This window comes from Siphateles boraxobius, unplaced genomic scaffold (assembly GCF_051911475.1).
Source record: "Siphateles boraxobius isolate OS27281-9 unplaced genomic scaffold, OSU_SipBor_1 20, whole genome shotgun sequence".
Taxonomy (NCBI): domain Eukaryota; kingdom Metazoa; phylum Chordata; class Actinopteri; order Cypriniformes; family Leuciscidae; genus Siphateles; species Siphateles boraxobius.
The window spans coordinates 10714832-10732500 of NW_027508811.1; the positions used below are offsets into that span (position 1 = coordinate 10714832).

Genomic DNA, 17669 nt, shown 5'->3' on the forward strand with positions numbered 1-17669 from the left:
AAGCCCGATGGTACTTCAAGGTTCTGTACAGATTACAGGAAAGTTAATGCGTTAACTAAGGCTGATTCCTTTCCACTTCCGCGAATGGAAGATTGCATAGATCGTGTGGGTAATGCCAAATTTGTGACTAAACTCGACCTACTAAAAGGTTATTGGCAGGTGCCGCTCACGGAGCGAGCGGCTGAAATTTCTGCATTCGCCACCCCTGAGGTATTTCTACAATACCGGGTTATGCCTTTCGGTCTTCGAAATGCTGGAGCTACCTTTCAGCGGTTAATGTCTATTGTGTTATCCAACATATCTAATTGTGAAGTTTATTTAGATGATGTTGTGTGTTATGCTAGCACTTGGGAAGAACATATTAAGGTTTTAGAGGAAGTCTTTGGACGCCTTAAAAATGCTAATCTTACCTTGAATCTAGCAAAGTGCGAATTCGGTTGTGCTACAGTCACCTATTTGGGTAAGGAGGTTGGTAGCGGTCAGATTTGCCCTTTGAATTCAAAAATTCAAGCTGTTCTTGATTTTTCCATTCCGAACAATAGAAGAGATCTCCGTCGATTTCTCGGAATGACGGGTTATTATCGATGCTTTTGTAAGAACTTCTCATCTGTAGCTAGTCCTCTTACAGAATTACTGCGTAAAGCAGTCTCATTCAAGTGGACTTCTGAATGTCAGTCCGCTTTTGAAGCATTAAAGACTCTGCTCTGTAGTGCTCCTGTACTTGTTGCCCCTCAGTTTGAAAAACCATTCTTGCTAGAAGTTGATGCCAGTGGCACTGGTATCGGAGCGGTTTTGTTGCAGACCGGTGAAGATGATTTGAATCATCCGATTAGTTTCTTTTCAAAGAAATTTCTCAAACATCAAATGAACTATAGTACGATAGAGAAAGAGGCTCTTGCCTTGCAACACTTTGAAGTGTATATTGGTTCGAGTGTATCACCTATTACCATTTTCACTGATCATAATCCTCTTACGTTTCTCCAGCTAATGTCTAATAGCAATCATCGGTTAATGCGATGGTCTCTGATTTGTCAAAGCTACAATATGAAGATCTGTCATAAGAGAGGTATCGAAAATGTACTTGCTGACTCACTGTCCCGTGTCAACTAGTAAAACATTATGTTTTATTTTATGGGTGGGGGTGTTAGGATTTTGAGATTTTGTGTGTTGGTATCAACTGTCCTTGTGTGAAGGTTTGTCTTGTTCTCTTTTTCTCTCTGTATGTTAACAAGCTTGTTTCAGATGGGCGTTACCTCTGTTAATCTGTGGAAGACTGTGATTGGACCAGCTATGCACCTGACCTGGATATAAGGACCGCCTCTGACACTCTATCAAGGCCTTTGAGCCTCGCTGACTTTGTGCTTCTGTGTTTTGTGGTTGTACTGTTTAGGTACTTCTCGTTAGCTTTGTTTGTGTCACCATTGTTTGATTGAGTAAGAGTGTCGTGCCAGAGAGATTATTAGTGTTTACTGAAATTGAGTAAGTGTTTGTTGAATGTAATACTATTTCGGGTTTTCTTCTATCTGATTATTGCCTGATTGATTACCTCTTTGGATTCTGATTCTAACTTGTCAACCTGATACTATTTTAAATGTGTGTAAGCATTCTTGTAATTATTACCATACCAAGGGATGTAGGGGGTTTGACGCCAATTTATTTATATCTATTTTTCACTTTGTTTATGTGTAAGGGAGTTAGGTAAGTTAAACTGTATTTTCATTTCTTCTTTCTTTTGTTAAAGGTTATTTAGATTCTAAAAAGTAAATTGTTTTGTTTGTTATTTTGGCCTTGTCTACCCCTGACGATAACCCCTTATGGTCAATAAAAATCATATTACTCTTTATCTCTCTGGTAGTGTGACTCTCTTCCTTTTTCTGTTGCGGCTGACCCCTAGAGGTCGTAACAGTCGTCCTCGCTCATATCAGAAAGTTGGGGTTGAGGCTGAACACAAAGAAAAGTGTATTATCTCCTTCCCAGAAGACCACTTTTCTGGGTGTCGTTTGGGATTCGGTATCGATGCGGGCGCGACTCTCTCCGACCCGCATCGCTTCGATTCTCTCAGCTGTGAAACAAGTGAAGCTAGGCCAGCTACTCACTGTCAAGCAGTTTCAGAGACTGTTGGGTCTGATGGCAGCAGCGTCCAACGTTATACCTTGCGGCCTGTTGTACATGAGACCGCTACAGTGGTGGCTCAGGACCAAGGGATTCTCCCCGAGGGGAAATCCGCTCCGCACGTTCAAAGTCACGCGGAGCTGCCTTCGTGCTCTGGTCATGTGGAGAGAAACTTGGTTCCTATCCAAAGGTCCTGTGCTGGGGGCTCTTTGTCGTCGCATAACGCTAACGACGGATGCTTCCCTCACAGGGTGGGGGGCGGTCATGAGTGGTCGCCCAGCCCAAGGTCTGTGGCAGGATCATCATCTTTCGTGGCACATAAATTGTCTAGAGATGTTGGCTGTGTTTCAGGCTCTGAAACACTTCCTAACAGACCTGAGAGGCCATCATGTGTTAGTTCAATCAGACAACACGTCGGTGGTCTCTTATATAAATCATCAGGGGGGCCTGCGGTCTCGCCGGCTTTACAAGTTGGCCCGTCAGATCCTCCTGTGGTCCCAAGGGAAGCTACTATCTCTGAGAGCAATGTATCTCCCTGGGTATTTGAATGTGGTAGCAGACTCCCTGTCGAGGCAGGGGCCGAGGCCAGGGGAATGGAGACTCCACCCCGAGGTGGTGGAGCTCCTTTGGTTGAGTTTCGGTCGCGCCGAGGTGGACCTATTCGCTTCCAAGGAGACCACTCATTGTCATCGGTGGTTCTCCATCACTCTTCCAGCCCCCCTGGGGTTGGATGCTATGGTGCAGCCGTGGCCGAGGTCACGTCTGTACGCCTTTCCCCCGATTGCTCTGTTACCAGGAGTTCTGGAGAGGGTCCGCCGGGACGGGGTCAGTCTACTACTAGTAGCCCCGTTCTGGCCGCCCGAGTATGGTTTGCGGACCTGATTTCTCTCCTGGACGGTTCTCCTTTGGAGCTCCCGGTCAGGAGGGATCTACTCTCCCAGGCGGGGGGCACGATACTTCACCCCCGCCCAGAATTGTGGAAACTGTGGGCTTGGCCTCTGAGGGGGCCCAGCTCATAGACTCCGGTCTCTCAACCGAGGTTGTTGAGACCATTCTTAACTCCAGAGCTCCATCCACGAGGAAGCTTTATGCCTTGAAGTGGAAACTTTTCACTTCTTGGTGTGGAGAACACCTGCAGGACCCAGTTAACTGCCCAGTGGGTGCAGTGCTGGAATTCCTGCAGGAGCGCTTCTCCACAGGGTTATCCCCCTCCACACTAAAGGTGTATGTGGCGGCACTAGCTGCTTACCACGTCCCTTTCAGTGGAGTTTCTCTTGGGAGACACCCGCTTATAACTCGTTTCCTCCGTGGCACTTTGAGGCTGAGGCCAGCAGTTCGTACGAGGGTGCCGACTTGGGATCTGGCCATTGTATTAGAAGGTCTTTCCCTAGCTCCTTTTGAACCTATCGAAGAAGTTCCCGAGAAGTTTCTCACTTTTAAGACTATCTTTTTGCTTGCTATCTCTTCACTAAAAAGAATCGGAGATTTGCAGGCTCTGTCGGTTTCACCCTCGTGCCTGGAATTTGCACCTGGCATGGTTAAAGCTTTTCTGCAGCCTAGACCAGGTTACGTTCCTAAGGTTCCTACTAATATTGTTAGACCTACGGTTCTGCAGGCTTTCTGTCCTCCTCCATTTATGTCATCGGACCAGGAGAAACTTAATTCACTCTGCCCTGTTAGGGCATTAGACGCTTATGTCCACAGAGCTGCCCTGTGGAGGAAATCAGAACAACTTTTTGTATGTTTCGGGCCACCCAGGAAAGGGTGTCCGGCGTCTAAACAGAGAATGAGCAAGTGGGTGGTTGAGGCTATCTCACTTGCTTATGAGTCGGCTGGCCAGCCTTCACCTTTGGTTGTCCGAGCTCACTCTACCAGGAGTATGGCTGCTTCTAAAGCTCTTTTGTCGGGGGTTTCCCTGAGTGATGTTTGTGATGCGGCTGGATGGTCTTCACCGCATACTTTTATTAAGTTCTATGACCTAGACTTAAGCTCTACCCCTGGGGCACAGGTGCTCTCGTCCTCTGTGCGCTAGTCTCACATGACGGTCATTTGGTCCTATGGCGACGTGGGTATTCGCGTTCCCGCAGCGTTTGACGCAGCTCGAAGTTCCCTTGAAAGGGAACGTCTCGGTTACGTATGTAACCCTAGTTCCCTGATAGGGAACGAGACGCTGCGTCGCTCCGCCATACTCCCGGCACTCCCGTTAGCGCTTCCTTCAAGCCTATCAGAAGCTAATGCGCTTGTGTTTTTGGGGTGCTTTATAGTTTCCTGGTCGATGACGTCACCCACCTATGACGTTTCATCTCTCCATTGGGCTGATTCCATACGTGCTTCATGACGCACAACGCAGGGGCGTTCCCGCAGCGTTTGACGCAGCGTCTCGTTCCCTATCAGGGAACTAGGGTTACATACGTAACCGAGACGATTTTAAGCCAGATTTTGGGCCTGATTTGCAATCCCCAACGATCTGGGGCACATGGCCTGATTCGAGGCTTCTTGCAACCGAGTTTTTTGTTCAAAAGTCCTCAATTGTGTAGTGTCATTACGATTATTTTACTGCAAATCGTAAATATCAAACATGTTTTTGATATTTGACTCTTCATCGGGCTGCCTCTGACGTGGTGCGTGCAATAGCCAATGAGAGCGAGCAAACTTCACCAACGTTCACCAATGTTGCGTGCTAACTTGGCAGCCACAAACATGCCATGAACGTGGAGTATTAAGAAAGAAGATCACCCATATTCTTTTTTCCTCCTTTGTTTTTCTTCCCGTAAAAGAAAACTCACGCCAATGTTCGTTTGGACACTGACTCGTTGAACTATTCTCATAACGACGGAACTTGCGACCATAATTGACTAACAATGCTTTTGGGAAACACAAAACTCAGTTCCTGGAGAGCTAGAGCCCTACAGAGTTTAATTTAACCCTGCTCCAACACACATATCTGTAGTTTTCAAATAAGCCTGAAGGACTCGATGAGCTGGATCAGGTGTGTTTACTTAGGGTTGAAGCTAAACTCTGCAGGTCTGTGGACCTCCAGGAACTGAGTTTTGCACCCCTGTTATACAGTGTCATGCTCTCTTATTTGTCAGTGTTCGATTTTGCAAAGGGACACATTTAGCCAAAGTGAGCAGAGATGCCTCGTACTTTTTGAACAGTGCAGATAACTTGAAATTGAGCCTATCAGTGTTTGCAGATTGCTGGACAGTGACAAGAGACACTCCATTTAATGAATACAAGAGAACAAGCCAAGAAGCGAATTTTTTGCCTTTTGTTTCATAATACATTTGATTTATATAACCCTTTTGCTGATGTTTAAAGTCTTACATAAACAGGACAGGTGACAGGTACAATCTAAACAATATACATAAACGTAAAATATAATGACTTAAATATCTTGAAAACAGTAGCCAATCAGTTAATTGTCATATTTAAATTCAGCACATCAAAGTACATAATAAAAAGCACATTTTATCTCTGAAACAGATGAGAAAATTGTAGACCAGTGAATTCTGGCAATTTCAAAAATACAAATAGCCCCCTTTGTTTAAAAAGAACAAATAGCCCCCTTTGTTGCTTCCTTGCTTATTCATTCAAAAACTGTTTTTTTTTTCAGCAGAAAACTCATTTTGATTGGTCTTTTTTAAAGTTGTTTTTAGGGCATCGCTGTCATGTGTGATTTGCTGAAGTACTTTCATGTTTTCATTACCTTAACATCACATGCATTCAAACACAGATGCATGAAAAAACCCTTCATAATTCATTATGTATGTGCTTTAGACACCTACGTAATAATTTATATGTTTACAGTCGTGTGATGCAGCATTACTCATTGTACAATACTAAGCCACATTTTTAGTCTAACCTCTGTTATGTGAATTATAGCAATAAAAATCTCGTCTCAGCCATCAGGCATTGAAAATATCTTCGTCTATTAGCAAATATGTCATAACTGTCTGTTTTATGGATTTAACGCTATCATATACAGTTGTGGTCAGAATTATTGGCATCCCTGGTAAATATGATAAAATATGGCTGTAAAAAATCAGCATTGTTTATCCTTTTGATTTTTTATTTCATAAAATTTCTAAAATCTAACCTTTCAATGAAGTAAAAGAATTGGAAGTGGGGGGAAATCACATTTTGAAATAAATGCTTTTCTCCAAAACACGTTGGCCATAATTATTGGCACCCCTTTATTAAATACTTTTTGCAACCTCCTTTTGCCAAGATAACAGCTCTGAGTATTCTCCTGTCATGCCTGATGAGTTTGGAGAACACCTGACAAGAGATCAGAGACCATTCTTCCATACAGAATCTCTCCAGATCCTTCAGATTCCCAGATCCATGTTGGTGCTTCTTCTCTTCAGTTCAGCCCACTCATTTTCTATAGAGTTCAGGTCAGGGGACTGGGATGATCATGGCAGAAGCTTAATTTTGTGCTCAGTGACACATTTTTGTGTTGATTTTTACATTTGTTTTGGATTGTTGTCCTGATGAAAGATCCAACCACGGCCCATTATACAATTTCTAGCAGAGGCCACCAGGTTTTGATTTTTGATCTGTTGGTATTTGGTAGAATTTATGATGCCGTGTATCTGAACAAGATGTCCAGGACCTCCAGCTAAAAATAGGCCCACAACATTAAATATGCAGCAGTATCAGTAGCAGTATTTAACCTTGGGCCTGGAGTACTTTTTATCCCTGTTTGCACCAAACCCATCTGTTTTTTTTTTTTTTTTTTTTTTTCTTATTCATAAGAACATAGAATCGGGTCCGTTTTGAAGTTCCAGTCGTGTCTGACAACTGAATATGCTGGAGTTTGTTTTCGGATGAGTGAGAAGGAACTTTTCTTGAAACCCTCCCAAACAACATTTGGTGATGTGGCTTTCTGACCCCAAGACTCAACTAATCTCTGCAATTCTCCATCTGTCATCCTTGGAGAGTCTTTGGCCACTCAAACTTTCACACGTCCTCTTCCAGGCAGATTTGTAACATCTTTAGTTGATTGAAACTTCTTAATTATTGCCCTAATGGTGGAAATGGACATTTCCAATGCTTTAGCAATTTTCTTACAGCCTCTTTCTATTTTGTGAAGCTTAATTTTTTGCTGCACATTAGAAGTTTATTCTTTGGTTTTACTCCTTGTGATGGATGATTAAGGGAATTTGGCAATTGTGTTTCCTTAAAATTCATACTCCTGTGAAACAAGAAGTCATAGCTTGACAGTTCCTAGTCACCCTGGTGTGCTAATATATATATATATATATATATATATATATATATATATATATAATTGGAATATACTTCAGGGATATTTTACTTTTATTATTTTTGCCAATAATAAACGTGTTTTTGAAGAAAAACATTTATTTCATAAAGTGATTTTCCCCCCACTTTCGATTCTTTCACTTCAATGAAAGGTTAGATTTTTGCTAATTTTTTTATGAAAGATCAAAAAGATAAATAATGCAGATTTATTTTTTTACAGCCATCTTTGATCATATTTACCAGGGGAGCCAATAATTCTGACCACAACTGTATGAGCTCATATGAATGTAAACACACTCTGCACGTGCACCACATCAAGCCTCAGATGGTAATTGTTTCTCCCTCTAAATATCTCGGTTTTTCTATCACTCATTTCTTTAGGATCTGTCAGCACGTGGATCAGCGGCTCAGCTTCCAAAAGGTTATGACCCTGAGCCTCTGGCTCAATACGGAACTCTCGACGTCATCTTCGACCATGATTCGTCTGACCAGCGTCTGTCCGTCACGATAACAGCACTGACGGACATTCCTTCTCTCAAACGCACGGGTAACATCTCCTGGCAGGTGCATCTAGTGCTGTTGCCCACCAAAAAGCAGAGGGCAAAAACCATCATCCAGCGTGGCCCCTGCCCCGTCTTTACAGAGACATTTCACTTCAGCCATATTGAGTCGGAGATGATCGGGAACTATGCCGTCCGGTTCCGCTTGTACAGCGTCCGCAGGATGAAGAAGGAGAAGGCTCTCGGAGAGAAGGTGTTCTACCTCACCAAACTCAACCTGCAGGGCAAGATGTCAGTCCCCATCATTCTGGACCCCTGCTGCAACATACCTGTGAGTGTGATAAAACGTTATGTACAAAAAGTCTCAAAAATGCTTCTTTCTAATTTAATAAAAAAATATTTTTCATAATGCGTAAAAAGATAATGTGTATATATATATATATATATATATATATATATATATATATATATATATATATATACTACCATAAAAAATTTGAAAGATATTAATTTTGTCAGTAAGTTTTTTCTTTAAAAAAAATTTATACATTGATAATATTAAGAAAAGTTTCTTGAGCATCAAATCATAGAATTATTTCTGAAGGCACTGAAGACTGGAGTAATGATGCTGAAATTTCAGCTTTGCATCACAGGAACAAAATTTATTTTAAAAGATTATTTTTCACAATATTAATGTTTTTACTATATTTTTGATCAAATAAATGCATCCTTGATTAGCATAAACGCATGCAGCTTGATTAGCATAAACTATATATATATATATATTCCAGCTCGTCAGGAGCCGCTGACCTTGAAAGGCTGGCACCGCCGTCGGTGTATGAATGAGTGAATGAATGGGTAAATGTGAGGCAATATGTAAAGCGCTTTGGTGGCCATGGGTCTATTGAAAGCGCTATATAAATGCAGTCCATTATATATATATATATATATTCTGTAAAAACTTTGTAAATGTTAAACTAAAATGATTTGTGTCCCAGGGGAGTGACTCTCATGCAAGCGTGTCAGACGTGTCGTGCAGTGAGACGGCCTCGTCGTTCCCGTCTGCCGGTCAGGGGGCGGCTCCAGAGATCCTGCTGGGGCTTGTGTACAACGCCACTACAGGACGACTCTCTGTGGAGGTCATCAAAGGAAGCCACTTTAAAAACCTGTCGGCAAATAAACCTCCCAGTGAGTCCGAGAGCTGCTCAAAATGATTGCTTTAGATAGCCGTTCCAGAGGACTTCACCAACAAATTTGTCTTTGTATTTCCTGTATCATATTATATAAGGATTGCAGGATCAAAACGTGTCACCTCTCACCTTTGACCCCAAAGGTGCCCGTAACCGTATGTTCCCTCTTTCTTTCTCGCTCTGTAATTTTCTGTCATATCACCCTTCTGATAAACGCTGCCCTAAATGACCTCCTAACCTTCCCAAAGCTTCCATCACACTTCAGTGAAAGAGTGCAATATAAGAGCTTAATGCCTTCAAAAAGCACTCATAACTCCATGTCATTAAACGATATTCAGCCCATAGATTCAGACAGCGTTATGAAATGGTTATGAAGGCTGCATGTCTCTCTTATGCATTGACCCTTAACCTGAAGTGATGCTGTGTGCTTTATGAACACGTTACATCTGACCTAATGTCATTGAACCTTCAAACCTTTTTACCTGCTCTTTTCCTCCTGCTGTTGTTGATATTCTCTCTCTTTCTCCCTGATGACTGCCGATCCCCTCTGCTCTCGCTGTCACTCCTCTCCTGTTGTCAGACGGTTTGTTCTGTTGTCTAAAGCACTTGATAGGTGGGCAGGTGTACATAATCCGAGGTGAGTTTTCTGTGGCTACCTTTATCATCATCGGACGTTGTTCATCCATCTTTCTTTTGTCACGCTTCCTCGTTTCATCCTCGATCCTTGGTGTTAGACTGGCGAATACTTCTACATGGATGCTGAAGGTTTGATCTGTCGAAAATTTGAGCGCAAAATAATGTAAAATTTTATACAGAAGGAAGATTTTGAAAACATGTAAAGCATGTTATCCATTTTGTCTTCATCCATGGAGAAGGTTCAAACGTTTTTTATTTTTTAGACCATGTTATGTTGGATGGTACAGTATGTTATTATTTTCTCTGTGCTCTGTAGTGATGTTTGCATGCGTCTCCTAACCTTGTGTCTTTTTTTAATGTCTGGATTTTTTAAAACACATTTACTAGATCATTTGCTTGAATCGTTTGGATCGTTCCCGTCATGTGACTAGTAGTTCTAGTCCAAAATACCAGAGAGATGTAGAGGTCTTTGTAGGCATGTAGCCATGTGAATTGTTCTTCTATGTTTGCAGACAGTAGGACATTTTAGGGCTTTTAGCACTGCTAAGATATTAATTAAATATGTTAAAACGTTTTTATTTTGATCTGGATCTGTTTGGAATCTCTATATCATGCTTCATTAATATAAATAATTTTCTTATAAAAAACGAATTAACCTGTAACAATATGTTTATACACTTTATACACGTACATGTATATACGTAATATATTTATAAAATATATAATATCAGCTTATATATTTTGGGAAGAGAGTGCTTCACAAGGACATCTTCATACTTAATTTTGTGATTAAAAAATTGCAAAAACTGCTGTACGCCACAATAACTTTGTCTCATTTACAGCATTGATACATGCTAACAGATATGTGTAATCCTAATGTTTTCCGTAACTTTATCAGTGCAGATGACTAGTATTTTATGTACTGTCAACTGCCGAAGGTTAATTCCTGTGGCAGGAAGTGTTTAGACTCCTGAATAACTGCATCACAGAGGCTAATCAGCCCTCTTGAATCGCTATTGAACTCTTTCACATTCAGCTTGAGGAGCTGCACTGATTTCCACAGTGCCAGGTATGAGTCTGCGTTTCCATCTCTGAAATCAGCGCTTCTTTAGCTCGGCTCTTCTATCAGTTGGAAAAATAGAGGAGAGTGAAATTTTTTTTTTGAAAACGCAGCAAGATGACTCCACAGGAAGCCCGCCCTGACACAAAGACACAGAGAATACTAACGTCTGTTGTATTCTAGTGTATTCAGGCAGGGCAGCAGAAAGCACACTCAGAGGAGTTCAACTGCGCTCTGAATTCAATCCCGTGAAAGGCCCCGTGCTGCAGCAGAGTCTGCTTTGAGTGCATCTGTAGAGTCGCCGTTCAAAAGGTTCCGAAATGAGAAGACAGAGAAGTGATGCGGGACTCAATTATTAATCAGTGAGCATTGATTCGTGCTGTGCGTTAATGCACAAAAGAAACTGAATGGCTCGTTTTCAACCAATACATTTCATCCTGTATTAATGAATGGAATAATCAATTGCTTTTTCAGATAAATTGAGAGATTGAAGCATTGCCAGGCAGGAACCGTAGCATTGAAAACCTCCACGCTGGCAGAAGAACCGCACCACAACAATATCATGTTACTTAATTTAACGTCTCAACTTCCGAAAATACAATTATTCAAATAGAATTATGGTTTTGTAAATAATTTTTCCCAGCTGAAAACTGTGATTATTGTGTTTTTTTATTATTATTATTGTTTATAATACTTTTATTTTTTAAATTTTGAATGCAAAATATTTCCAGTAAAAATATTTCCAGTTTCCAGTAAAAATGTCTAAACCATCTTAAAACAAGACATATTTATTTCATATAAACATTCTTTATCTTATACCAATTTTTTTGTGCCCCTGTATTCAATTATTTTATCACTTAAAACTCATCTTTGATCACCAAAATTACATATTTAAGCATTTTTTCCTTTAAAACAAAATATTTATGCCTTAAATTACCTTGAATGTAACTCTACACCCTTGTCTCATTTAGTAAATGCTGTTGAATATGCAAATTAGCCCTCCACTCATTCACACCAGCTCAAAGATTCACTCGTTGGTGATCACGCGTTGATATGATTGGTTACAAGGTAGTTTGTGACGTCAGAAACACCAGCGATTTCAAACCGCGTTTCTGAGACTGTATTTAGTTCACTGCAGTTTCAAGAAGAAAATACTTTGCAATGATGTTGACTTCTGAATGTACACATGGTTTGTTTTAAAGCATATTAAAACACCACATAGACATAAACAATATTAAAACCTTGATTTTTGGAGTACTCTTTTGGATTGGTTTGCATGGACTGATTTGACAGTAAAAGTTTCAGGACTACTGATCATAGAATGAAAGTTTCTCTGACACACATCCTGTTTCAGACACGTATGTAAAGCTGACTCTACTGAACTCAATGGGTCAGGAGATGTCCAAGTGCAAGACATCAATTTGCCGCGGTCAGCCCAACCCCACCTACAAGGAGACCTTTGTGTTCCAAGTAGCTCTGTTCCAGCTCTCTGATGTCACGCTCATCCTGTCGGTCTACAACAAGCGCAGCATGAAACGGAAGGAGATGATTGGCTGGATCTCTCTGGGGCTGAACAGCTCTGGGGAGGAGGAGCTAACACACTGGACTCAGATGAAGGAATCGAAGGGACAACAGGTGTGTCGATGGCATAGTCTTTTGGAGTCCTAGAATGTCAGTAAGTGACGGCAACGATATGTGTAATGGGGTGGGGGGGCCAAGAGCAGGTCAGGCCCTCGAACGGTCCCAAACCGACAGAGCTGGCCCCCACTGCAGTGCATTATGAGAAACGTGAGCAGTTCTGGGGATGTAATCTGCTTTCCTTCCCAATGCATTGCAGGAAATGGGTTAGAGAAATTATGAAAAAACAGGGTTAGATGCCACACCGTTAATGGAGGAAACACTAATGAGACAGAGTTTTATGTTTATTTGAATATTTATTTGTATATTTTCTGACTTGACTTGATGTTTCTATTTTTTTCTGCTTAAGATAGTTGTAATGTTTCTAAAGGGGTTATAGGCACAGAAAAAGTGAAATAATAAATAAATATATGTGTGAGTGTGAGATCCAGGCATGAAAGATCTGCAAAGGTTGAGGCGAGTTAAAATTGTCTTTGCTCAGATGATAAACTGGCATTCTGAGATTACATTGCATTGACCTTAAAGCAGGAGTAAAATGACTGTCCGGTTGACTACTTTATATCTCATTCTGAGGCAATTTTAATGGATACTCTGACAGATGTGCAGTATCTTGAATGGCTGGCTTTCCTTGACATGTGATCAGATTGTCTAGATCTCATTCTAATACATAATGTGGTTCATTCCACTTTGAAATCTACTATCAGAGTGCCAATCCAGACTTCACTGCATTCAGCCTATCATCCGGCTGTCATTTATATGTCAGCTATTTTATTCCACTCATTCTAAATTTAATACCTTGCAATCAGAAACACGCCACAAAATAGAATAGGTAATAGAAAAATATTCTTTTCATTCTCAATATGACATTAACAGCCAATAAGTAGCCTATAGAACTTTTCATGTATTAACTAGGCCTAAACATTTTTATAAACCCCTTATAATATTGATTTAATATGATAATACCTTAATAATAAAAATATGAGGTATAAAATATATTAAATAATTTGTTAACTTGTACAGTCATGATATGGAACACATATTATTAGTTTTATATCTACTTATTTTATATACATGAAAACCTCGTCAAATAGAAGCATTTATTAATTTATTTCAGTTTACCAGCAAATAGGAAAGCTAAGTGAACCGCTTTCATATTTAAACTATATATTATAGAAGAAAGCCCTTACAATAAAATAATATAATGCAAATTCATATTTGGTCATGTTGACCAAAATGCTTTCACCACTGTAAAGAACTGTTCACACCAAGATTATCTAAAAAGATAAGTATAATGATAATTATAGTTACAGATACAGATGACATGTTCTGTTCATTGTAAATGATATTCAGCCCATACAGTATTCAGACAGTGATATGAAATGGTGATGAAGGCTGCATGTCTCTCATATGCATTGACCCTTAACCCGAAGTGATGCTGTGTGCTTTATGAACATGTTCATGTGGTTATGTCGCTTGCTGCTTAAATTCTCAAGCGTGTTAAAGTTGGGTGGATTCTGATTGGCTGTCAATGTTTTTATCATTCTTCGGCTAGGGAAAAAGTCTGATTCCAACAATATTGTCCCTCTGTGTTGTTATCGTCCACATTGTGTTGATTCGTTGAATGGGAACAGTAATTGAAACATTATAGTCATAGTTATGGTCCTTGGTGTGAACAGGCCTTAACTCCTGTGTAATACAGTAAACTCTTTGTTGACTTAGACCGACTTCGGCTGGTACCAAATCAATGTCATAGATAGACACACCAATGTTTGAGTTTTGACAAATGGGATTTAAAAAATGAAGAACAATGTGCAAATGCATCATCAGCTCTTACTTTGACTTTAGAGCCATGAGACCTTACGAAACCATTTTTGAGTAGTTGCTAACGTGGTGAAATGAAGAGTGCATTACATTAAGTTAACGCCATACTTTAACAACAGACTGTTCCCTCTTATCTTTTGTATTGAATTCGTGTGATCTTACGATCCTGAATGTTGAATTTTACTACCTGACTCGAGACTCAACAATCAGAACTGCAACACTAGAGATACAGACAGCCAGTGTTCTGGCTGAATATCCTGTAGAGGACCAGTATGAAACTGTGAGGATGTTTAAAGTACATGATGATGAGGAGGCTTCTCAGCGCTTTTGCTCTGTCTTTTCAAGTGTCCTGATCTCTGTGCGGTCAACCTGTGAAATCTGTCTTGAACTAGTTTATTTCCTTTCTTGAGCGATGGTCAAACTCACTCAGTGATTGTTACGTACTGTAAACAGCACATAGATTTTGCTGATCTATTTTTGTATCTATATATTTGAGAAAATGGACTCACTTTCTTGGTAAATGTATGAAGCTCTGTGAGCAGTATGGAGTTGTAGACTTTGTTCTACTTTCACAGTTCAGTTGATATTTGGTACTATTTGGTTAAAGGAACAGTTTTATTAGTAAATGTCTCTCATTCAATATGCCGTTTTAAAAAAAACGTATCTTTCCTGTTACAGTTGCAGGTTGATAGAAAAGAGTGTGAAAGAAGAGGGTGTAGTTTGTGTGATGTTGCATACTGTTAAATGTATTCTTAGCTCTGTTGATGTCGACATTTCAGGTGATGATGTATGAACCTGTTTACTCCCCTCAAAAAAAGAGAGAAGAAAAAGGTCAGCAATTGCAAGTAGCTCAACTCTGAGCTGGTATGTTATGTAAGACCTGAATTAAGCACATTTTTAGCGCACATAATGGAGTCATGAAACACATCTTGTGAAAGAGTCTTCATAGAGTCACAACTGGACAATATCTTCCACAAAACGCACAGTTGGGCTGATCTTCCTCTCTCACGCTGGGAGATGTTCTCAGTTTCTTCTTAGCTTAGTAGATAGTCCCAAAATTTTATTTGGCCATTTTGTCAACCATTAAGCCTGAGAAAATGCCACAGCTGTCAAAATTGCGATGACATAATACAGCACAATGTTGAAATGTAGGATGTTTAATGCGTTATGACTAGAAAACAGCTGTGGCACAAACTGACATAAAGAGGCTGTTATGTCTCAATTGTGACAGTTTTATGAGTTGCTTGGAACACTGTTGCCTCCTGCAGATTTGGCTTCCAAATTATTTTCCCACTATACAGTAAATGAGAATCTGACTGTAGTCCCTTCGGCTCAACCCTGCCAGTAGCTTCAGACCTGTCCATCTTTAAAGGGACAGTTCCCATAAAAAGTAACATTTTGTTGTCATTTATGCACTCTCATGTTGTTCTAACCTTGTATTATTCCACGAAACACAAATCTCCATGAAACGACAAAAGCTGCACTTTTCCACACAACAAAAATGCTTTCACGGTCCTGATTTCTTCTATGTCAGAATACAACTTTTGTGCTATTTTCCAAGTGTTTCCAAGAAATGATATGGGTTTGTATGGAACAGACCAAATTTTAAGTCATTGTTTACTGATAATCGTCCCTCCTGCCAGAGCTCATCGTGTGTAAAAGTGCCTTTTTTATTGAATAAAAGCACAAATGACATCTGAGAGTTCTGACAGAAGGGAAGATTATCAGAGGATATTGGCTTAAATTATGAACTGTTCCACAAACAAATCTGTCACATTACCATCCAAAAGTTTGAGGTCATTATGATTTTCTTTTTTTTTCTTTTTCTTTTTTTTTGCCGGAAGTCTCTTATGCCAAGGCTCTAAGTATTTGATCAAAAATAGAGTAAAAACAGTAATATTGTGAAATATTAATAAAATTTAAAATACTTGTTTTCTATTTTAATACATTATTAATACCGTAAAGTTGACTTTTCAGCATTATTACTCCAGTCTTCAGTGTCACATGATCCTTCAGAAATCATTCAAATATGCTGATTTGGTGCAGACGGAACAAGTAATATTATTATCAAAATTGAAAACAGTTGTGCTGCTTAAAGTTTTTTTGTAGAAACTGTGATATATTTTTTAGGCTTTCTGTGATGAACAAAAAGTTAAAAAAAATAGCATTTACTTGAAATAGATTTTTTTTGTATCGATGTACTGTAAAATTATTTGGTGTAACTTTTGATCAATTTAATGTATCCTTGCTGAATAAAAGCATTAATTTCTAAAAACAAACAAACAAACAAAAAAACGTACTGACCCCAAACTTTTACAATACTGTTTGTCTTTAAAATATAGAACATAAAAAAAAAATTGTTTTCATTTTATATCCTGACAGTCATCATGGGCAGAATGTCCAAGCTGTTATTTTGTATAAAATATCATATTTTTTTGAAATACAAAAAAGAAATATGGGGTCTGAACAACATGAGGGTGAGTATACGACAGCATTTTCTTTTTACTAGGAACTGGAAAATGTTATAATTCTAGAATTTTCAAACCTAGCCTTGAACAGACACTGGAATGCAAAGCAAATGCTCTTCTGTGTCTTTACAGCTTGACAGATGAAACTGCTTTTTCTCTTATAATGTTTAATGTGTGTGAATGAGTCCTACCAGTGCCTGATGAAAGCTCACAGCTGTCACAGTTCCTCTCCCATAAGGCTTTTCCACAGCTCTGCAGAAGTCTGTAAATGAGAAGACAACAGACCAGTGATGGTCATTTTAGGAACCCATCTTATTCTAACTCAGTGAGGTTCTGTTCAATGTACAGAACTAATAAACACCAGCATAAAAAATGTTTTAGGATTCCTTGCACATGAAACACACTCTCCCTGTGCTTTCTCTGTGTCCCAACATGATTAAGGTGTAACATACCACTGACACCTTCAACTTTCACAAGGTGTGTTCCAACTAAAACCAGTTTTAAACAATCTATACATGTTCTGAACATTGTGTATGTGTTTCAGAGTCTTTTTATTTTGCTTTTACACTTTATTCTCAAAATGCTTTAAATGAATTGCCTATATACCCACCGATTCAGTCGGTGCCTTACTTTTCTCTGGAGAATGTTTTTATGATGTTTTTGAAACGTTGCAGCATTCCTATACAAAGATGTTGTGTCACCTTGTGTATTCATACTTCTGTACAACCGCTGTAGTTTGATTTGTTAATGAAGTCTTACATGATACATTAAAAAGATACATTTGTATGTGATTCTGTTTTGAAAAGAATTATCTGCTAATAGTCTCTGTCTGTCTGTTTTATATCAGGGAATGTGTGATTGTCTCAAGTATAGGATTTCATTTTAGGTTTTAATTTGTCTTACAGTGTCTTATGAAATATGATGAGCATGAGATAATTTAAGCTCAAGTAGAGTACCAGTAATGCTTGGACAC

The 17669-nt window shown here is 39.5% G+C and overlaps 1 protein-coding gene across 6 annotated transcripts in view; it reads left to right on the forward strand.

The window, feature by feature from the left end:
* The window catches only part of syt14a (synaptotagmin XIVa), a 69739-nt gene extending 56411 nt beyond the window's left edge, over positions 1-13328 (forward strand). For 3 of the 6 annotated variants that reach the window (XM_077236683.1, XM_077236680.1, XM_077236681.1), the window contains 3 exons: positions 7765-8214; positions 8882-9071; positions 12124-13328. In XM_077236683.1, coding sequence (XP_077092798.1) covers positions 7765-8214; positions 8882-9071; positions 12124-12437 — 954 coding nt within the window. In that variant the 3' untranslated portion in view covers positions 12438-13328. Of the gene's footprint in view, positions 1-7764; positions 8215-8881; positions 9072-9653; positions 10516-12123 lie in introns of those variants that run through there. The other 3 variants (XM_077236685.1, XM_077236684.1, XM_077236682.1) reach the window with 3 other exon arrangements.
* The last annotated feature ends 4341 nt before the right edge of the window (positions 13329-17669 follow it).